The sequence below is a fragment of the Mus pahari genome, chromosome 6, assembly GCF_900095145.1.
Source record: "Mus pahari chromosome 6, PAHARI_EIJ_v1.1, whole genome shotgun sequence".
NCBI lineage: Eukaryota > Metazoa > Chordata > Mammalia > Rodentia > Muridae > Mus > Mus pahari.
The window spans coordinates 85,091,335-85,114,181 of NC_034595.1; the positions used below are offsets into that span (position 1 = coordinate 85,091,335).

Below are 22,847 nucleotides of genomic sequence, written 5' to 3' on the forward strand. Positions count from 1 at the left end.
GCAGTTCATCAAGCGCATCATCTTAGAGAAAGCCTTCCCATCACTCTGAGGTCTGAGCCAGGGCTTTGCACACAGTAAAGTTTCTACTACAAGCTACAACTCCACACTCTGGAGACACTGGCTTCAATCTTTCCCTGCCACCCTGACAAAGTGGCCACCAGCCAGCCTGATAACAGGCTGTCAGAGGAATAAAGGGGGCAAGGGAGACAGTAGGACTGCTAGTGGCCACTGTGTGTGTCGATGGCAAAGATAAGAGACCTGGAGATGACAGAGCTGAAAGCCATCTTTTGTTTTTTAAAGGACATGATACTTTTACAGTACAAACCGGGATAATTTGTTGCCTAAGGCTGGATTTCTGTTTGCCATCCACGTAAGCACCCTCTAGGGAGGCCTGTTTGTGAAACACTTATAGTGTGCACCTACTTTGACAGCTCCCCCAAAGCAGTGGCCAGGCCTGTGCACCTGGTTCAGTTGCTGTAAGAACAGCCACACTGGCTGGGTGAGAGGACGGAGACCTTCTGATGACTCACAGTGAATGCCTAGGAGTAGTGAGAGGTTAGGATTGTGGCCCTGGGCCCTCTGAGTCACAATGCTGCAGACAGCTTGCAGATCTTGAAGGCAAATGGCCAGTTCCTGGTGCAGCTCATACGCCAGCTGGGCTGCGTCTGGTGAAGATGAGGACCCTGGCTGGGCCTGGCGCAAGTGCTCTTGCAGTGTCAGATTCTTTTCAATCAGGTCCTGGTTTTGCACTGAAAGCTAAGCAAAAAAATGATAAAACTGATTAAGACCCCAAGAGAGCCCTAGGAAGTGTGTATGTGAGTGTACATGACTGTGAATGTGCGTGGAAGAGAACTGGAGACCCAGACAATGTCTCCCTCTGGTGCTACCCACACAGGCTTGGTGCTATGCTCCCCAACCCCTTTCCCTCTACGAATACTAGTCTCTCCCGTGTGTAGGCTGATCCCTTAGGGATCCAGCACTGAGAGGAAACTATTCCTCAGCAGGATCTGAGTCACCGGCCTCCAGGTTTCGGTCCAGGAACCAGAGAAGACGCTCCCACCCCCAGGAACTCTACCTGAAGCTGTCCCTGGGCAGCTCTGTGAGCCAGGCCATTAGAGATGGCTTAACGGGAACAGTGAAACCTGAGGAGACACTGGTTTCAATCTCTCCCTGCCACCCTGACAAAGTGGCCACCAGCCAGCCTGATAACAGGCTGTCAGAGGAATAAAGGGGGCAAGGGAGACAGTAAGACTGCTAGTGGCCACTGTGTGTGTCGATGGCAAAGATAAGAGACCTGGAGATGACAGAGCTGAAAGGCATCTTGCCTCCACCCCTTTTTGGAGACATGGCCACATAGCCCAGTTTGGCATCAAACTTCCTACCTACATCACTGAGGATGTCCTTGAACATTTGATCCTCCTGTCTCCACCTTTCCCAAGTTCAGGGGTTACAAGTATATACCACTACCCCCTGTTTATAGTTCAAGGCTCCATGTATGCAAGATAAGCATTCTACCAACTGAGTTTCGTTTGTTTGTTACAGGGTAGCCCTGGCTGGCCCAGAACACACTATATAAACTAGACTGGCTTTGACCTTGTGTCCTCTTGCCCCTCTCCAGGGAGGTAAAGTTCTAGCATTCTACATTGCAAGCTCTCACTGTAGTAGCAGGCTTTCCTAGATAGAGCAGCTTCTTCTGTAAGCTGTCTTCCCCTTCTCTCATCCTGAGAGCTTAACACACCCACACCCACACCTCTATCCTCTGCCCTTCATGCACACTGGGCCATGTAACTGTCCTAGTTCTGGGAGATGTCTTCCTAGGTACTTAGCCGGTGAGCTCAGTGGGCTTTACACACAACTCTATTCACTCCGCGAGTACCACCAAATCCTCATTCATTTTGGGGTTGTATGTATGAGACAGGCAGGCCTTGTGTTCAGTCTCAGCCTCCCAACTGCTGGGATTACACGCCCTAGTCATCAGTTTTCTTACCTCTCCCCCCACCCCCAATCTCACAAACCCGTGACTGCAGAAAGATTGAGGGGGTGAGGAAGAAAAGGAGGGGATCCTAGCTCTGAAAAGCATTCCTGGATGATTATGGCCACTCTCAGACAAGCCTAGGGCTGTTGACATAAAAGGAAAACACAATGCTACTGCCCATGCCTGTGCTAAGCTGCTTACATCCCTTTCCACACTCTTGGGCAAAGGGAGAAAGCACCTTCGGGGAGGCTCTGTGGGCCTAGCCAGTGCTCACCTCCTTCACAGCTGTGCGCATCTGCTGCAGGGCCGTCTCCCTCCGCTGCGCCTCCTCTCTCAGTGCCTGGCTGATTCCTTCTTCTTGTGCCAGTTCTTGCTTTTGGCTCTAAAGACCACATGGCAAGATGTTGTAGAGAACACAGCAAGAGCAACAAGTCTGACTTGCATGCTGTCTGTCACCTCTCACCTAGGCTACACACCCAAGGGCACCTACCTCACAGCTGCTCTAAGGGCTGTGGGAGAAGAGCTGAGAGCCACTACTTTCCATTTCCAGCTGCTTCTCAATCTTCCTAATAGTGCGCCCCTCTAATACAGTTCCTCATGTTGTGGGGATACCAACCACAAAATTATTTTCATTTTACTTCATAACTGTAATTTCAATAGTTATGAATCATAATATCAACCTCTGTGTTTTCCAATAGTCTTAGGCAACCCTTGTGAAAGGGTCCATCAACCTCAAAGAGGTCACATTCACAGGTTGAGCACCAGTGATTAAAACCCTTCCACTCAATAAGCCATGGACAACTAAAACCCTGGCATTTTAAATGCTCACCCACCGGTGACTGCTTCCTGATGAGAACTGAAATGGAGAACTACAGTCACAGGTGGAAAGGCGGGCCTGCAGCCCGCAGCTTTCCTCCCTGCATTTCAACAGTTTGATGTGAAACTCTTTTATTTTCTGCATATACATGTGTGTGTTACATGTGTGTTTTTGCCCATGTTCACTCTGTATGGAGGCCAGAGGTTGATGAGTCGTGATTCCTCTTCACCTTGTGTACCGAGGAAAGGTCTTCATTTGAGCCCAGTGCTGGCCAGTCAGCTAGTCTGGCTAACTAGCTTGCTCCAGGGATCCTGCATCTGGCTCTGACTTCCAGTACTGGATTACAAGTGGGTTGCCACCCTCCCAGCATGTACATGGGTGCTGGAGTCTGAACTCTGGTCCTGACACACAGGAAAACGCTTTTCCCACTAATCCACATGCCTATGTAAAACCTTTTACAGTTCAAAAAAAACTAAGTCTATTTCACTGAAGATTTTTCAGAGAATGAATTAATGAACACTCCTATTGTGGCCGAAAATAGGGAGCAGGAGGTATCCTTGGCTAGAGGGCCCATGTGTTGCATGGCTCTTTGCTGTTCCTTAAGCCCTATTCCTGTCACACACTGATTCCTTCTAGGTGTTTCTCCCATCTGTCTCCTTACACCTCTTCTCTGTCACCATGTCTTGTGCCACATTCCCCATACCTCACTACACTTTCTGCTGCCCCCTCATAGGAGGCTAAGCTTCTCGCTGAGCCTGAACTGTAAACCTCACCATCCCACACTACAATTAATGTTCTAGCAAGAGTCACATCACCCACTAGAGATTAAAAGTTAACATGGCAGGGGGCTGAAGAGATGGCTCACAGTTAAAAGCACTTGCTGTTTTTACAGAGGACCTGGGTCTGATTCCCAGCACACGTGTGTCAGAAGCCATCTAGAGGAGGGTGAGACATGCAATGAGTTTGCTAAGGATGGCTGCCCACTGTTTCTCATGGCTTGTGATGAGTGAGCTCTGAGATGCAAGGTCACCAGAGACTTTATCCCAAGATTGCTTCTTGCTGCTGATCTGCCTTTCCTGCCACTATCACACAGCCTAATGACTCCTGGGCATCAGTCTACCCTACTGGGTATATTTTCTGCAGATCAGCATGAAAAAGTATTCTCTTGTAGTAAGGCTGTACAGACAAACTGATGATTTCACAATTTCTGGTAATGATTTTATAGAACTCTTAAATTAATACAAGTAGTCTCAAGTCCCCTATAAAATAAAGCTACAAACAGCTCTGTAAACGTACACGTGTCATGGGCTAATTGCACTAGGATAAGAAAGCAGGCTTGGAACAAGTTTTGATCAAGGAAAACCATTCATTCTAAGTCTGGTCCAAGGATGAAGCCACAGATGTGATACAGCAAGGCCCTGGAAAACTGTTGCTGTGAATTTGCTTATGGAAGGAAGCAATACTTTGAACTGACTATCTACATCCTTCTGTAACTCCTCTTTTGTGTAATGTTTCATCTGTGAGGTAATTTTATAAAGAATTTTTGTCTAAGAAGGTATAAGAAGGTCAGAGAGAAGAAATAAAGTATGGCATTTGGGGCTCAGCCCCATGCACCAAATGTGTGTGTGTATGTGTGTGTGTGTGTGTCTGTCTGTCTATACATACATGTGTAGTTATAATGTGCAGTTTCCGGTTTAACTATGGGGTTTCACACCTTGATGCTCCTGCCACAGTATACCAGTACCATCTTAGTCAGCTCTTCTCTGCCTGGCAGATGCCTGATCATTCATCCTCAGGATCTTCAGAAACTTGTCCATGACCTCCCCTCCTCCCACTGACTCTCCTTAGTTCATCCCCCTCCCCCTCCTCCAAGGTGACATGAAAACAGTTTTCTGAGTTCGGGCTCATATCTGTCATCTCAACAAAACAGGAGGCTCAGAAGCACTGTTTCCTTCTTGTATAGCAAATAAGAAGTAAATCATAGGGTGGAGAAGGGAGTGAGAAGTTATGCTGAATTCTAAGCTTCCATCGGTTCAGTTCTACCCACCAGGGGCCAGAGGCTCCTGCTCACCTGGACTTGGGAATGCAGCTGCTCCATCTTCAGCTGTTGCCTCTCCAAGATCTAAAAGGCAAAGTTATCAAGAAAGGGTACAAGCACAGGGCTGATGTGGTGACCCAAGACCATCTATAGCCCATTATGAGACCAGGGTGAGGATTGATGGGCACAACCTACAGAAATCTACTTCAGACTCCTGATCTTCGCTGACTGTGCTCTGGCCATAACAGAGGTTACAGAGTGCACCGGCCAGTTTAGCTCGACACAGCTGGAGTTATCACAGAGAAAGGAGCTTCAGTTGGGGAAGTGCCTCCAGGAGATCCAGCTGTGGGGCATTTTCTCAATTAAGCAGGGAGGTCCCCTTGTGGGTGGTATCATCTCTGGGCTGGTAGCCTTTGGTTCTATAAGCAAGTAAGCTGAGCAAGCCAGGGGAAGCAAGCCAGGGTAAGCAAGCCAGTAAGGAACATCCCTCCATGGCCTCTGCATCAGCTCCTGCTTCCTGCCCTGCTTGAATTCTAGTCCTGACTTCCTTAAGTGATGAACAGCAACATGGAAGTGTAAGCTGAATAAACCCTTTCCTCCCCACCTTGTTTCTTGGTCATGATGTTTGTTCAGGAACAGAAACCCCGACTAAGACATAGAGGAATGCACTAGACCTTCACTGAATGACTGCAGGTCAGTGGGAGGAACTCTCAGTACACATGTTCTTCAAAAGCACAAAGTCAGCTTAGTGGGTCTTCCTATCCTGGGCTATCTACAATGGGTATGGGGTTAGAGCTTTGGTCACTATTTTTTAGTGACTATTCCAGGAGAGACTCTAAATAGTGTCAGCTTTCTGTGCCTCAAAAGCTCACGTAGTTTCTGAACCATTTCTGGATGTTTTTGCTAACCTGTCCCACAGCAGGTTACTGGATCTCTATTCTCTGAGTTGAGAAACTGAGCCACCTCCCCAGTGTTGACGTTTTGATGAGCACTAGCAGTTTCTCCAGGACCTGAACCACAGCCACAGTGCACCTAGGATTCAGTGCACACCATTCTGGTTCACTTGATGGGCATGTTGCCCCTAACTTCTGTGTATATTCTTGATAAGAAATCTGCCAGTGATAAGACTGAATATCTAAAATGTAAACTTACTACACAAGGCTGACTTCTCAGAAGAGAGAAAAGCTCTTGTGAGCAGACGCTGGGTAGCTTACGACCAGGAACTCCTGGTTCCTTCCCAGTATGCCTTCTCTTCTTCCCTCCCAGCCTGCCTGGGCAGACTCAGAAAGCCTAGTCACCTTTCGGAGGGAGTCACATTCCTTCTGCTGGGATTCCATGTCCACTCTGAGGCTTTCTCCATTGGCTTCCTCCATAGACTGTTTATCTTGAAAGCTGAAAGACAATTTCTTCTTCTAGAACTATGAAATCAGAACTATTGTGGCTGTTGTTTTTAAATTTTATTTATTTAATGTGTGAGTGTTCTGCTATATATACACTCCCATGCCAGAAGAGAGGGTCAGCTCCCCTATAGATGGCTGTGAGCCACCATGTGGGTGCTGGGAACTGAACTCAAGACAGAGCAGCCAGTGCTTTTAACCGCTGAGTCATCTCTCCAGGCCCCATTGTGGCTTTTAACTCTTGGTTCTACTATTTTCTATGTCTTACATCCTCCTACCCACAGCTGAGGATCATGTGATGCAGGGTGCCCCTGACTCAAGTTCAGTTTTCTTTACCAGGAACCAGAAGCTATCTGCACATTGTATCAACTCTGTATTTGCCAAAGGTTCTTTATGTTTTCATATTACAAAATAAAATTTGAGCTGGATGGTGGTGGCACACGCCTTTAACCCCATCACTTGGGAGTCAGAGGCAGGTGGATCTCTGTGAGGCCAGCCTGGTCTACAAAGTGAGTTCCAAGACAGTCAGGGCTACACAGAGAAACCCTGTCTCAAAACACAAAAGCAAAAAAATTTTGAAAAGTAAAAATATTAAAAAAAAATTGAAAAATACACATGAACTCTTAGCTGGGCAGAGTGGCATAGATCTGAAATTCTAGCATATCCTGGGAAACAGAGGAAGCGGGGATTTGCTGGACGTCACAGCAAGTATTAAGTCAAGCTACAAGACCCTGTCACAAAACAAAACACAGCTCTTTTTTTTTTTCTTCTTTTTTTTTTTTTTTTTTAAGATTTATGTATTTATTTTACGTGTATGAGTACAATTATAGCTGTCTTCAGACACACCAGAAGAGGGCATCAGATCCCATTACAGATGGTTGTGAGCCACCATGTGGTTGCTGGGAACTGAACTCAGGACCTCTGAAAGAGCAGTCGGTACGCTTAACCATTGAGCCATCTCTCCAGCCCCTCTTTTTTTTTTTTTTTCTTGATGCATATTACATAAGGCAGAGCCAGCTTTGTCCCTGTCCTAAGTTATCTTTAATGGTCAACTTAGAATCATCTTAGGGGAACTTACTTTGAGATACCCTCAAAGCCTTGACTGGGCTGGGCAGTGGTGGCGCACGCCTTTAATTCCAGCACTTGGGAGGCAGAGGCAGGTGGATTTCTGAGTTTGAGGCCAGCCTGGTCTACAGAGTGATTTCCAGGACAGCCACAGATACACAGAGAAACCCTGTCTCAGAAAACCAAAAAAAAAAAAAAAGAAAGTACAGAGTCTTTGCAGAGGACCTAAGTTTGTCAGACTCCTATATTGGGCAGCTCAGAACCACCTACCACTCCAGCTCTAAGAGGAGCTGATGTCTCTGGCCTCTACAGGTGTGGTGGCTATTCCTGATTGTCAACTTGTCTATATCTGGAATGAACTACAATCCAGAATTGGAGGCTCACCAGTGAGCCTAATCTGGAGGCTGGGAGATACAAGTTTCTGACCTGGATCTTGGCATGGAGATCTTGAGGCATAGTGGCTATGAATTCCAGAAGATTAAGACAGGGAGGTCTCTGGGTTCAAGGTCATCTGGGAATAAAGGCATGGTGGCAAAGACCTTTAATCTGGGATGCAACTTTTGCTGGAGACCTACAGAAGAACACTGGAAGAATTAAGATTTACTCTTTCTCTTCTTTGTCTGCTTGCACTGTGGGACTGAGCAACTGCTAGATCCTTGGACTTCCATTCACAGCTGCTGCTGACCATTTTGGGAGTTGGACTACAGACTGTAAGTCATCAATAAATTCCCTTACTATATAGAGACTACTCATAAATTCTGTGACTCTAGAGAACCCTGACTAATACAACAGGTATCTGTACTTATGGGCATATACCAAAACACAGATACACACACATAAATACAAATAAGACCTTAAAAAAAAAGTTAGCTAAGTATGAGCCTGTGTTTGAGCCAGGAAGCAGATTTCCTCTAAGGTCCCTGCCTCCCCCTAATGATGGATATAAACTCAAGTGTAAGATGAAATGAACCCTCTCTCCCCCTATATTGCTTAGTCAGGACATTTTTACCATAGCAACAAAGATGAAACTACAACAATCCTCCAATTCTGGTTCCTCCAAATCCCTTCTAGCATAACTCACCACAGAGATAAACAAGAGGGCCACTGTGCCTGACAAGGAATGAGCAATCCAATCTAGCCATTGGAAATATCTACTTCAAGAGGCTGCTGAAATACATCCATCCTTTTCACAAAGTGTTATTAACTCCCAAGATGCCCTGGGAGTACACTATAGCATCTTTTGTTCTCTGAGACTATCCAAGCAATCAAAAAGAATGAGAGTGGTGATTCACATCTTTGATCCTAATACTTAGGGTGCAGAGGCCCGCCAAGGTTACAGAGTAGATGTTGTCTCAACCCCCCTCCCTCACTAAAAACAAACAAGAAGGGCTAGAGAGATGGCTCAGTGGTGAAGAGCACTGACTGCTCTTCTAGAGGTCTTGAGTTCAATTCTCACCAACTACATGGTGGCTCACTACCATCTGTAATGGGATCTGATGCCCTCTTCTGGTCTATCTGAAGACAACTACAGTGTACTCATAAATAAAATAAATCAATCTGTAGAAACAATCCAACAAACACCCCCAAATCAATTCTGAGATAAGAAAGATAGATGCATGGTCCTGGTAGACTTCAGCTTACAGACTCAAAATGTGGGTAATCCATAGGCCTTAGAACCAAGGTTCTCTCCTCAAACTACAGATGATTTCATTTCCTACTTAAACTATTTTCATTGTTTTGAGACAGTCTCACACTACAGCCTTAGCTGTCCTGGAATTATGTAGAGTAGGTGGGTCTTGAACCCTTAAAGATCTGCCTTCCTCTTCCCCCCCGAGTGCAACTGGTTTAACTTTTGCACTACCACGCCAAGCTCTAAAGGATTGTTTCAAGCACTGAGATGGAGTCTCCCAATAATACTATGATAAAACCCCCCACTACACTACAAAGACAAATTCCCTGCTCATAAGTAACTTTCAATTCAAAGAAAACAAAGCTCTTAGAAGAAAGGGGCTTTCACATTCACTTGAAATGAACACTGTTGAACACACAAGAGTTACCACTGTACCAGAACAAAACCCCCTGCTTCCCCCCAAGTACACAGGGCATTACCTATGTCTAGCAGAGGAAAATTCTGCTTCTCTTTGTCTCAGACTTTCCAGCTGAACCTCCTTCTCTCTGCAGGTTGCCTGGGTGTCCTCCAGCAAAGTCTCCAGCTCAGCCACTCTCTCTTGCAGTTCTGTGTTCTTTAACTCAGCATCCTTAAGCTAGGAGACAGGACCCCATGCTTAGCCAAGGAAGAATGAGTAGCTATCTCAACATCTGGAGTTCTGAAGCTGGGTGTGGTGGCACATGTCTTTAATCTCAGCAAGAGGCAGGTGACCTCACTGAGTTCAAGCCAGTCTGCTGTACATAGTGACTTCTAGACCAGCCAGGGTTTTCTATGAGATCCCTTTTTTCTCAGAAACAGACCAAGTTGGGCAGGCCTTTAATCCCAGTGCTCAGGAGGCTGAGGCAGGTAATATCTCTCAGTTTGAGGCCAGACTAGTCTACACAGCGAGTTCTAGGACAGCCAGGACTAAATAGAGACTGTCTCAATTGAAAAAAAAATGCATCCAGTTGTAAATCTAGCTGGCATGACTCCTCTGTCACATTCCTTCTAAGAACTCAGGGATGATGAGACCATCCCCTCGCCTTGCCACTCCCTCTTTACTCCCGGGACAGTCAGAGATTGTCGCTACCTGCTCTGTCTGTTTCTGATGGTCTTCTAGGGTGGGCAGGTCAGCTAGATAGCGCTCCAAGGTTTCAATACGCTGCTGCTTCTCCCGGTTCTGCTCCGATTCCTTCTGACATTTCTTTTTCAAATTATTGATATGTTTATCACGACCTTTGACCTAGTGAAAGAAACATCAAGTCTGTTTTATTTATTCCTTCAAGGCTATGAACATTTTTCAGTGACTGCTGTCTCTACCCTTGATTAGCAAGTGAGAGGCAGATCTACTTTAAAATGGTTTCTAAAGCAAACTGTTTGAAGAAATTGCCAGAAATACTTTGGTGGAGAACCGTGTCTTTACTAGAAAGAGCGATAGAAGTATAAAGAGCTGATAGCACCAGTAGATCGAGCATCTTTCATCGAAAAGGGGCTGCTTTCAGAAATCTTCAACCTGACTGCCTGGACAGCAAAGGAATCAAAATCCCTCAATAAAAAATTTGACTTTATTAAAACAAAACAAAAACCCAACTGGTATCTGGGCTAGAGCTGCCCTTGCAGAGGACCTAAGTTCTATTCCCAGCACCGTCATGGTGGCTCACAACTACCTGTATGTCCTGTTTAAGGGGATTTGGTACTCTCTTCTGGGCCCCAAGAGCACTACATGAATAAGGCATGCTGGCATACTTGTAGGCAAAACACAGGTATGCATTAAAAACAAACTGGCACTGTCGTGCTATAGTCATCTGTCTGATAGGATAAACTCTTTAAGAAGAATGGCTATTTCTATGGATTATATCCATTTTGTTAAATTATCCTATCCCTACAGCACTGAATTTTCAGCAGGAATCCAATAAAGTGTTGTTGAATGAAGATGTTTTCTTTGGCTTACAAATAAGGAAGCTGGGGGAACAAAAAACCAGGAGAATTGGTGCAGGTGATCCCTGTCAGAGCAGAGACATAGCCCCCCCCCCCCAAGAATATGACAAAATGAAGTACAGTTTGTAAAAGTGATTTCACCTCAGATATAAGTGGTGATCATCAAGCTCTAAAGCCATAATTCCTACATTTCAGGTTGTATCGAAATCACTTGGGAAGGTTACTGAAAAATGATAAATCCATTCTAGATTGAAATCCAAAAAGATAAAGTGGTCACAATAAAATGTAAATAAAGTATTTAAAAAAAAAAAAAAAAAAAAAAGACAAGCTTGGTGTGGAACTGCACTCAGGAGTCAAGGCTGGTGGATATCCCTGAGGTTGAGACCAGCAAAGTTACATAGAAGATCTTGTTTAAAACAAAACAAAACAAAACAAAACAAAACAAAAAGTAAGAGGTTGTGCTAGAGAGATGGCTCGGTGGTTAAGAACAAAAAAAGTAAGAGGTTGTGCTAAAGGGATGGCTTGGTGGTTAAGAGCACTGACTGCTCTTCCAAAGGTCCTGAGTTCAATTCCCAGCAACCACATGGTGGCTCACAACCATCTGTAATGGGATCTGATGCCCTCTTCTGGGGTGTCTGATGACAGTTACTCATATGTACTCATATAAATAAAATAAACTCATCTTTAAAAAAAGAAAGAAAGGGACAAAGGAGTGTATGTGGTAATCTACACATACACTTTCAGTTTGAGATATTGTTTTTCTAAAGGACCTCAGTTTGGTTCCTAGCACTCACATCAAGCAGGTCTCAATCACCTGTAACTTCAGCTCCAGAGTTATCTAATATCTTGTGCATGCACACACATATGTACAGATACAAATGTAAAACAGTAAGACCAAAAACCAAGACCAAAACCAAATAAAAACTACAGGGCTGCCTGAACTGGCTCACCAGTTAAGAGAGCATTCATGTCAGGCAGCTCATCTGCTCAACTCCAAGTCCAGAAGACACAATGCAGGAACAATCTTCACATATGTGGCATATACTTGCACAAAGAAATAAAACTAAAATCTCTAAAATAAAATGTATGTGTTATAATTTTTAAAGACTTATTTATATGAGTTCACTGTAGCTGTCTTCAGACACACCAGAAGAGGGCATCAGATCTCATTACAGATGGTTGTGAGCCACCATGTGGTTGCTGGGAATTGAACTCAGGACCTCTGGAAGAGTAGTCAGTGCTCTTAATTGCTAATCCATCTCTCCAGTCCCTTTATTTTTATTTTTTAGTGACAGGTTCTCACTATCTAGTCTTAGTTAGCCTATGCCTGCTTCGGCCTCCTAAGTGCTAGGATTAAAGTCATGTACCACTGTGCCTGACATTTCCCCCTTTAAATGATTACTGCGTACTATATATGGTGTGTGTGTGAGGGTACCTGTGGCACATGTGTGGAGGTCAAAGGAGAACTTTCAGGAGTTGGTTTTCTCCTTCCGTTGTGGGAATGTTTTAGCAGGAAGTCTTATACACTGATTCAACAGGATCGAGACCCATTGAGGAGATCATCCTTTTGCCTTGTTTGTAAAGGATTTCTCTAGGTGAGGTTACTTGAGGTGGGAAGACCCACTCCACGTGTGGGTGGTGTCACAAATGGGCTGGAGTCTTGGACTGAATAAAAGGGCAAAAGAGAGCCTGCTGTGGCAGAAGCAGGTTTCTATGAAATCAAGGCCAGTGGCTCAATGGGTAAGGTACTTGCCACCAACTCATGACCTGAGTTCAATTCCCAGGACCCACACAGTGAAAGGAGAGAGAACCAATTCCCACAGTACCCTCTGCCCCACATGAACAAGTGGAATTTAAAGAAAGAAGCCCTGGCTGGATGGTGGTGGCCACTACTCCAGCTGACCTGATCTACAGAGCGAGTTCCAGCACTCTATAGTGCTCCTCAGAGAGATCTTGCTATCAAAAACAAACACAGCAGCACTATTGGAACTGAGTTTTATACACGTAGCCTAGAGCTCAGTTAGTCCCCAGGAATACTTCTGGAGAAAGCTAGAACCAACAGAATCCCATAATTTTAGAGACCCTCCCCAATGGTGACAGATTTTCTCCTAAGGAGTTCTAAGAGCACTGACAAACTCATATCTAGCTGCAAGCATGAAATTTTTCTCTTCTTCTCAGCAGGATGAAGAGATACCAAGCTGAATGGAGTTAGGTTTACCCCAGGCACTTAAACCTCTTGCTATGTGCCATCTGTTACATCTGTGCCCAGGCTGTTTTCCTCCAGAGAGGGAAACACAACAGACCCTGGGCTGGTGAGGGACTATACAACTTTCCCTGACTGGAGCGATCTTGTAGAAATGAGGCAGAGAAGTAGAGTTCCAACTAACGATTGGCCGTGTGAGAGACCAATGAAGTCCCACCAAACTGCTTCTCTTGGTTGGGAACAGACTAGAAACAGGCGAGACCACCTGGCAGAGGGCTGACTCCCAACTCTCCTGTGGTTTAGAGAGCCATCAGCTTCTCAGCTCACCCTTTCCTCCTGTTTCTTCCCCTCCTCCGAATGCTTCTGCAGTGTCACTTTTAGAGACTCCCTAATGAGCTGAATTTCAACTTCGGAAGCGGAGAGTTTCTTTTCAAGCTCCATCTTCTCCTTGCTCAGGGCTTCTGTCTTCTGTGCAAACTGTGCCCGTAAGAAAGTGTTCTCTCGCTGTAACTCCTGCCAAAAACATTCTTAATAAGTAACTGGGTCCTGTAATTACACATTCCCACCACACTCTAGGCCAAATGTCATCCTTCTCCAGGGATTTCTACAGGTAGTGAGTGCTTCTTTTCTAGAACCAAGAGAGTCAGGACCACTCATTCCTGGAATCTGTTAAGGTTTGGAACCTTACTCATTGGCCCATTGAATCAGAAATGCTAGGGACAGATCTTAGTAATCTGTGCTGTGGTAAGGCCTGCAAGTGACTCAGATGTGCACTCAAATATGAGAACCACTGTTTTAACAGCAATACTGGGGGCTGGAGAGATGGCTCAGTGGTTAAGAGCACTTGCTGCTCTCACAGAAGACCCCAGTTCAGTACCACCACCCAAATGGCAACTAACAACCATCTGTAACTCTGTTCCATGAAGCCCCCTTCTGATCTCCATGGGTACCAGGCACACACACGGTACACAGTCATACAGGTAGGCAAAACACCCATACATATAAAAATACAAATAAAATTAAGTCAAAACAAAACCCACAGCAATACCCAAGGAGAAAGGACCACAGACAAACATCTCAAGACTCAGGCTGGAAGCCTGACTCCCTCTCCTCATCCTTGTTCTCATCAGTAAAGTAGGTGATACTCTGATGCTATTGGATTGAACAGGCCTTAATACCATAATCTGATATTCATCACCCAAAAGCACAAACGGCACAATCTCAGTTTACAAAGCAGATTCCTTCTCAATCCTAATGGACAGTGGCCCCAGTGAGAAAACAGTTCTCTCTAAGCTGTTCCTAGATACAAAGGAATACAAATGAGAAAAGCTCTAAAACCGCCACTGCCTCTGCCACTCTATTTGACCAGGTTGGCAGATTAGACTTATGCAGGGCAGTGGTGGCATATATCTTTGATACCAGCACTCAGGAGGCAGAGGTAGGCAGATCTCTTGAGTTTGAGGCTAACCTGGTCTACAGAGAAAGTTCCAGGACTGTCAGGCTCCACAGAGAAACCCTGTCTTGAAAAGCCAAAAGGAAAACAAAAACAAACAAACAAAAGAGTTCTATAAGGCTGTGGAGATGGCTCAGCTGTGAAGGGTACTGGATGCTCTTCCGGAGGCCTTAGGTTTGATTCTCCCATCCATGTAACAGTTTAGAATCATTTGTTACTCTAATTCCGGGGATCTCTGATGCCCTCTTCTGGCTTCCAGGAACACAGGGGCTAACAGTGGTTTAGAGTACCTGGAGCAATTGCACATCCTCTTCTGACTTCCTCAGGCACCAGGCATGAATATTGTGCACATATACACATGCAGGCAGGCAACACATTCATACACACACACAAACAAACACAGAAAAGACAAGGACTTGATGATCACTCTATCTTTCTGCTTTCCAAGTATCTTCTTTTTTTTTTTTCTTTTCGAGACAGGGTTTCTCTGTGTAGCCCTGGCTGTCCTGGAACTCAGAAATTTGCCTGCCTCTGCCTCCCAAGTTCTGGGATTAAAGGCATGCGCCACCACACCCGGCTCCAAGTATCTTCTAATACCAAGACATCTGGACCTTCCCCCGAAGTCTTTTCTAATCTCTCAAGTGCTCAGCAAAGTTTAAGATGTTTTCTCTTTAAGGGCAGGACACCTTTGTCATTTGACTCCTTTTGTATTTCCTGGATATCTAAGCACAGGAAAAATACTAAATTACAGTAAGACTGCTGTTGTGGGGGCTATGTTTACCTGTAGCCTTAATAAGCAGACATCCCCAAAGGGGGCAGAGCGGCCCAAAAGGGCACTGTGGACTTGCAGTTCACTCTCTCGCACTTTCTGCTCCAGCTGAGAGATATGCTTCCTTTGCCTGCAAGACAAAAAAGTCAGATTTGAGATCCTGACATTAACTCCTTTATAGTATGAGCCTCTTTCCTTAGATAGAAGGGTAACAATCTTTAGACCTTGATTCTAGAAATCACATTTTGGAAGGCAGCTATGTATGCTATACCACAATGCCCTAAAAGTACATGGGACATTTATATTTTGCTGAAAACATAGGATCGAGTAAGAAAAAGTTTAATGGGAAAAAACCAAGGAAAGATGAACTGCAATGAATCACTCCCCCAACCCCCAAGCCCTGCAAGACCAAGCTGCTCTACCCCGAGGAAAGGGATTAAGTGGGGTCACACACACATACACACACACACACCCGGCCTCAGGGCCCCTTGCCATCTTACTTGTCAATGAGGAGCTCCTTCTCCTTCAGGAGATGTTCATTACTGTTCAGGATGCTGATCCACTGTGCTGGCTCTAGGGTGGGCAGTAATGGAGCAAAAGCAGCAGGATGGTGACACATGGCTCCGTTCTGAAGCTGGAAGGCAAACAGGCCAGGGAGGTTTGACCCTGACCAAAGGTATCTGGAAACACCTGGGCAGCAGTCAGTTAGCACTGGGAGTCAAGGTCTAGTCAGGCTCAGCCTGACGTTTTAAAAATAATTTTAGCACTGATGCAAGACTGGAAAGAACTTGCCAGGCAGATGTCTGCCAACTCAACTCTCTGCTCAGAAAGTCTCTAGTTTCTAAGGTCAGCATTAACTCAGGAGCTCCCAGATGAGGGAAGGAGAACACACCCGCATCCTCCCTTCTCATTCTTCAGCAGCACAGGTGGGGGGTAAAAAGGCACCAGGGACAGTTTAACAAAAAAAAAAAAAAAAACCAACCAAGAGTGCTGGAGAGATGGCTCAGCAGTTAAGAGCACTGACTGCTTTTTCAAAGGTCCTAAGTTCAATTCCCAGCAACCACATGGTGGCTCACAACCATCTGTATGAGATCTGACGCCCTCTTCTGGACTGTCTGAAGACAGCTACAGTGTACTTACATATAATAAATAAATAAATCTTAAAAAAAAAAAAAAAAAAAAGCAAGCAAGCAACATATAGTGATCACGTGATTGGTGTTAGTGATCTAATTTTCTACTTTGGAGAACATATATATATGGTCTTTTATCACACTACAACAGGTTCAATGGCCAATAACTACATTTTCTTTTCCTGTCTACAAACATTATCTTTATTTATTTTACAGTTAAAACTTTTAAAGGGCAAAGTAGGCTAGAGAGATGGCTCTGTAATTAAGAGCATGTATTATTCTCTCAGAGGACCCGAGTTCAGTTCCTAGTACCCATGTCAGGTGGCTCACAACTAACTGCCTTTAACTCCAGCTCCAGGGGATCCACACCCTCTTCTGGCCTTCTTGGTCACTGCACTCATATGCATAAACCCACACTCAAATATAAATGTAATAATATAGCCAGGGCTACACAAAGAAAAACTGTCACAAAACACAACCCAACCCAACCAACCAACCATCCTAAAATGTATGACAAAGATTATGAAGTTCAAGGAGGAACACAACATGCAAAATTCAAGAAATAGTTCTCTACCTGCATTTGTTCCATCTGTAAACGAATCAATTCCAACTGCTGCCGACAAGTACTGAGTTCACAGGACTGCTCTCCAGGATGCCAAGGGTCAGGACTTGGTTGCCACACCTGAGAGGATAGTGACTTGGAAAGTCCAGGCGCAGGCTGGAGTCCCAAAGGGAGCAGCCCACTGCTGCTAGCATGTGGTCCATTCCGCTCAAATACTGCACCACTGCCCGGCGCCTTCTTGGATTCTGGCAATACTTTGTATACATCCTTATTTGTATCGGGTCTTGGGTTGGGGAAATGGGCTCGGTAATGTGGATCTGAGTATAACGTGTCTAGCATGGCTGGCTGGTTAAGGGTAGACTCCATGCTAGGAACGTCGAACTTCCTCGTGTCTCCCTCTCTCTCGTGGCCCACTGCTGGGAACCAGGACTGCTGCCTCCCACTCTCCCCAGCAGCACTAGGGAGGTACATAAAATCCCTTGACAGGCCTGGAGAGCGCTTCACGGCACCGAAGTCTCCATTTCTTGTCATCCCCACACCTTCAGTCAATCCTGACAAGGGCAGCTTAGTGGAAGGAGGCCCTGAAGGTGCAGAATTTGGTTTGGCAGGAGAGGCCCCCAAAGTCGAAGGCATCACATGGGCTGTTGGAATGGTTATGTGGCTTTTGATTGGCTGGAAGGAAGGGCTGCCACTTGAGCTGCAAAAATCTGTGGAGAGAAGAGCCTTCCATGAGTCAAGATTAAAGCAGCAGTTTTCTTGTTTGGTGGCAATGCTAAACATCCTTTGTCTGTTTTCAGACCAAGTAGAGAGAGTGTGCTCAGAAGGAGCAGGGAGGAGGCGGAAGTCTGGCTCACGCCTAGCACTTGGAGGAGGAAGTAGAAGAATTGTCCTGACAGTTCCGGGCTAGCCATGGCTACAGAATAAAACCCTTGCCCCCTAAAAAAGGAAGAAAAAAAAAAAATCATACAACTTGAGAAAACTGAAAACTTTTTTTTTTTTTTAAATCACCTACTTTAAAGGGAAATGGAAAAGGCCTTCTCTTCTGGAAGCTGAGCAAATCTAAATTATAATCTAATTAAAAACAATTTTCCTTCCAGGGAGTACCAAAGCCCTCTGACCTCCAGGAGCTCCCCAGTGATATGAGCAACGAGTCCAAGCCACCGTGAAGCCAGGAGGGAGTCGGAGCGGCTGAGGATCCAGGCAGGAGTGCTCGCAGCATCTGAGTCAGGCTCGCTCTCTCCCACACCCCAGAGCCGACTGCCTGCACATTCGAGGTTATTCTTAGTAACTCTCAGGTTTCACTCCAGCACACTGAGCACGCTCAAGTGGGTAAATACAGAAATCTTCTGTTTTTATTTTGCTGTTCATTTGCCCACTTGTCTGTACCAGAATATGATTTTAAACTTTTTTTCAGACTAGACTTATATTTATTTGAGGCCTACCTGGGCTACATAGCTAGCTGAAAGCTAGCCTGAGTTATATAGTGAGACCCTGTCTCAAAACAAAACAAAATATCTCTAAAATCAAAACAAGTAACAACAAATACATCCAATTCAAATTACCCCTTGTAATTATGTGAAGTATACAACTTCCTATATTCAGGTTATCATGGAGGTATATAAGAGATTATACTAAAAAACCAAAAACCAAAACAAAACCAGTACTACCACCAATAGAGTGCTTGTACATACCTATAACTGTAGCACACCTGGAAGGCTAAGGCCGGAGGACTACAAATTCAAGACCAGATTGAGCTACATATGAAATTCCAGGCAGGCTGGGCTACACAGTCAAACTCTGTTAGAAACAAGAGAGCATATCGAATTCCCCCAAAGCAGTTAACTTCTGATAACATTCATTAGCCTCTAAGGATCAACAAGAAGAAAGCTTTGGAGTTAAAGGGCAGATTCTGTAGATCAGGGCTTCAGTATGATTAAAGGCCGAGGGAGGCTGCCGTGTCTAAGCCCAGCAGGCATCTCCTTGATGTCCTCAGTATCAGCCCTGGGATAAGCACCATCTCACAGCTCTCAGAAGAGGTCCCATCCGTCCACTGCTCAGTAATAAGAGGACACTGAGACTGACAGCACTGCTAAAACAAGGAACCAGACCCAGGCTTTAAGGCAGCAAGTCACACCTCAACTCTCAATTGTCTTTTAGAATATTTTGAAAGCAATACTTATTTTCTCTTTATTTATTTATTTATTTATTTAGCAATACTTATTTTCAAACTTGTACTACATTCTATGATTTTCAAAGGTATTACAGGATTTTTATGTACAGCCACAGTTCCCCAAATCATGGAGCATTTGATATTTCAAGGCTGTAATTCTAAATCTCTTAGTTTGAATCAGCTCAGCAACTATAGGTTGAATAATTCTATTCTGAAGCAGTTGGGACCAAAAGTGGTATAAATGTTAGAAGGGGACAGGAGGTAATTTGGGGATATTTGCAGATTTGACTGGTTGGGCATCCATAATACAAAATTCTGAAATCTAAAAATCCTAATTTAAAAAATCAAGCTGAAGGACTGGAGAGTGGGCTGTTCTTCCAGAGGACCCGGTTCAATTCCCAGCACCCACAAGCAGCTCACAATTGTCTGTAACTCCAGTTCCAGGGGATGTGACATCCTCATATAGACATCTATGTAAGCAAAACATCAATCAATGCTCATAAAATAAAAATAAATTTAAAAAAAATCAAATCAAGCTAGAATGGATGGTGTAGTGAATGCCTGTAATTCCATTAGTTGTCTTCCAATCTTTGAAATAGTGACGTCGAGATCAGCCTGTGCTACTATATGAAATAGTGTCTCTAAAATCTGAAAAAATTAAAATCTTATGGCATAGGACTGGGTTATATAGTCCAGTGATAGGGCATTTGCCTAACATGTACAAAATCCCTTGATTTGATCTCCAGCAACACAGAGTCACAGTATAAAAACAAAAATGGCAGACAAGCAGGCTGGGGGAAGACTGTTTAGTTGGTAAAATACTTGCTGTGGAAAGTCTGGTGACCTGAGTTTAATTCCCAGCCCCCATGCAAAAGCTGAGCAAGGTAGCAAAAGCTCTTCATCCCAGTGCAAGAGACTCCTCGAGGCTTGTTGGACATGGTCTAGCTGAGTCAATGTGCTCTAGGGTCAGGAGGTAGAGTCCATCTGCTTGCCAGCATCCATGAAGTCCTGGGTTCAATCTCTAACTCTGATTAAGCTGGGTAGTATAGCATATGCCCATATACAGAAAGTGGAGATAGGAAGAGAAGAAGGGCAAGGCCAGCCTTGGCTACATATAAGTTCTAGAACAGCCTGGGACAGATGAGACACCTTGTGAAAGAAAGAAAGAAAGAAAGAAAGAAAGAAAGAAAGAGAGAGAGAGAGAGAGAGAGAGAGAGAGAGAGAGAGAGAGAGAGAGAAGAGGCAGTAGGGAAGGAAAGGAAAGAAGAAAAAAGGAGGAAGAGGAAGGAGGAGGGGAGGGAGGGGAAGGCCAAGACTTCAGCAAGCAAGCAAACAAACAAACAAAATCACTGTGCTTGTGTGGTACTGGAAGTTAAACTCTGGGTAAGCTCTTTCCCTTAGCCCCAATGAAAATGAAACAGACTTAACATCCTTGTTCTCTTTTAAGTTTTTGGAGACAGTGTCATGTAGCTGGGGGGGCGGGGGGCAGGAGGAATGAGAGATGGTAAAGCCGGAATGGTAGGCAAGTGCTGAGCCCTCTTGGTTGTTTGTTTTATTAGAACACGGTCTACAGAGTAACCTAGGTTAACGCAGACCTAATTGTTTTTAAATTACATTGTAAAGAAAGATTATTGGTTGTGTGTGTGCATCTATAGGAGGCCAGAGGACAGGAACTTCTGGGACTTGGTGCTCTCCTCCCAATGGGAGGGTTTTACAGAGACAGGTTCAAGAGAACAAACTAGACACAGGTGAAGAACGGGCCAGAGAACGAGAAGCAGAAGATCAGAGCAGACTGCCAAAGTTAGTTTGAGGCCAAGCAGAGCAGTTCAGGAGAGGCAGAGAGACAGAGAAGCCAGATCGAATCAGTTAGTGTGGAGAGGAGTTCGAGCCAAAACAGCTGAGTTGAACCAGCCAGTCAGGGCTAGGAAAGAAAAAGAAAGGGTGAACTTATTCCGCAGTAAGTCTCAGAGGCTGAAAACAATCTAGGCCTATATAAGATTACAGGAGGCTAGAAGCTTCCAGGACAAAGCCAAGGTTAGCAGATGGAGGCAGTACACTTCCGAGACAACAATTCCCAATAGGAGAATAAAAGCTACTTTTACCTCCTACCATTCCTGCTTCATTATATTTTTTTAATCACAAGATAGCATGGTGACATACTCCTGTCATACAAGTACTTGAGAGATGGAAGCAGGAAATGAACTTATTCCTGACTACACAGCAAGTTCAAAGACAGACTGGTCTACATAAGACACTGTCCCCAAAACAAAAAATAATATACACACTTAAAAAACAGACTTATTTTATTCATGAGTATTTTGTCTGCATGTAGGCATGTGCACCACATGATTCCCTGTAACTGAAGTTACAAACTAATGTGAGCTACCTGAAGTGGGAGCTAGAAATTAAACTTGGCTCCTTTACAAGAGCAACAAGTGCTTTTAACTGATAAGCCATCACTCAAGCCCCATAAATAGTAATTTTTTGTTTGTTTTTATGAGAAAGGGTCTCATTATGTAGCTTCGGTTGTCCTAAACTCAGTAAACCAGACCAGGCTGGCCTTGAATTCAGAGATCTACCTGCCTCTGCTTCTCAAGTGCTGGAACTAAAGGTATGTACCACTATGTCTGGCCCCAAAAATAGTGATTATTATCATTAGATCTTCTGCCCTCTAGGCCCCATTTAAATGCCTTGTAAAGTACTTATGGGTAATTGGTACATACGTGCAAAAGCAAGTGGCAGAGACATTAGAGATACAAAAAGAAAAAAAAGAGGTTATATGGAAGGGGCTCAGTAAAGGAGAGGGCACTGGGAAAGCCTTATGGGACTACTGGAGCATGCATAATAGTACAACTGGACTAGCTAGCAGATAAATGAAGATGGGAATAGTACAAACTGGCCTAGATTAATGATGGAAAAGGGGCCACTGACAAAAAACACTATGCCAGGGCTATGTTTGAATGGCAGTCACCTGGAGCATGTGTGAGGCCCAGGGCTCAACCTCAAGAACCACCGAACCACAGAAACAAGAACAAAGAACAGATCTGTATACACACCATAGGATGACAGAAAATTTGGTGCTATTAAGAAATAAGCTTGGAGCTGGAGAGATGGCTCAGCAGGTAAGAACACTGACTGCTCTTCCAAAGGTCCTGAGTTCAAATCCCAGCAACCACATGGTAGCTCACAACCATCTGTAATGGGATCTGACACCCTCTTCTAGTGCATCTGAAGTCAGCTACAGTTTACTTATGTATAATAGTAAATAAATCTTTGGGCCTGAGTGAGCGGAGTTGATAGGAGCAAGCGAGCAGAGGTCCTAAAAATTCAGTTCCCAACAAGCACATGAAGGCTCACAACCTTCTGTAGCTACAGTGTACTCATATACATAAAATGAATAAATAAATAAATCTTAAAAAAAAAGAAAGAAAGAAGCTTGGAGAGAGAGAGAGAGAGAGAGAGAGAGAGAGAGAGAGAGAGAGAGAGAGAGAGAGAGAGAGAGGGAGGGAGGGAGGGAGGGAAGGAAGGAAGGAAGGAAGGAAGGAAGGAAGGAAGGAAGGAAAAAGAAGCAAGCAAGCTAGCTTGGACTGGAGAGATGGCTCAGAGGTTGAGAGCACCAAATGCTCTTATAGAGGTCCTGAGTTCAATTCCCATTCAATTCCCAGCAAGCACATGGTGGCTC

At 44.6% G+C, this 22,847-nt stretch overlaps 1 protein-coding gene across 1 annotated transcript in view; it reads right to left on the reverse strand.

Moving 5' to 3' along the window:
• Cep85 (centrosomal protein 85) overlaps positions 1-22,847 on the reverse strand; it is a 42,775-nt gene that overhangs the window by 1,659 nt on the left and 18,269 nt on the right. The window contains exons 4-13 of the mRNA XM_021200068.1: positions 17,008-17,702; positions 15,804-15,937; positions 15,316-15,433; positions 13,409-13,594; positions 10,031-10,183; positions 9,402-9,556; positions 6,129-6,222; positions 4,864-4,914; positions 2,250-2,357; positions 531-756 (exon numbers count right to left, since the gene is read on the reverse strand). Of these exons, the coding sequence (XP_021055727.1) occupies positions 531-756; positions 2,250-2,357; positions 4,864-4,914; positions 6,129-6,222; positions 9,402-9,556; positions 10,031-10,183; positions 13,409-13,594; positions 15,316-15,433; positions 15,804-15,937; positions 17,008-17,702 (1,920 nt within the window). The remainder of the gene's footprint in view (positions 1-530; positions 757-2,249; positions 2,358-4,863; positions 4,915-6,128; positions 6,223-9,401; positions 9,557-10,030; positions 10,184-13,408; positions 13,595-15,315; positions 15,434-15,803; positions 15,938-17,007; positions 17,703-22,847) is intronic.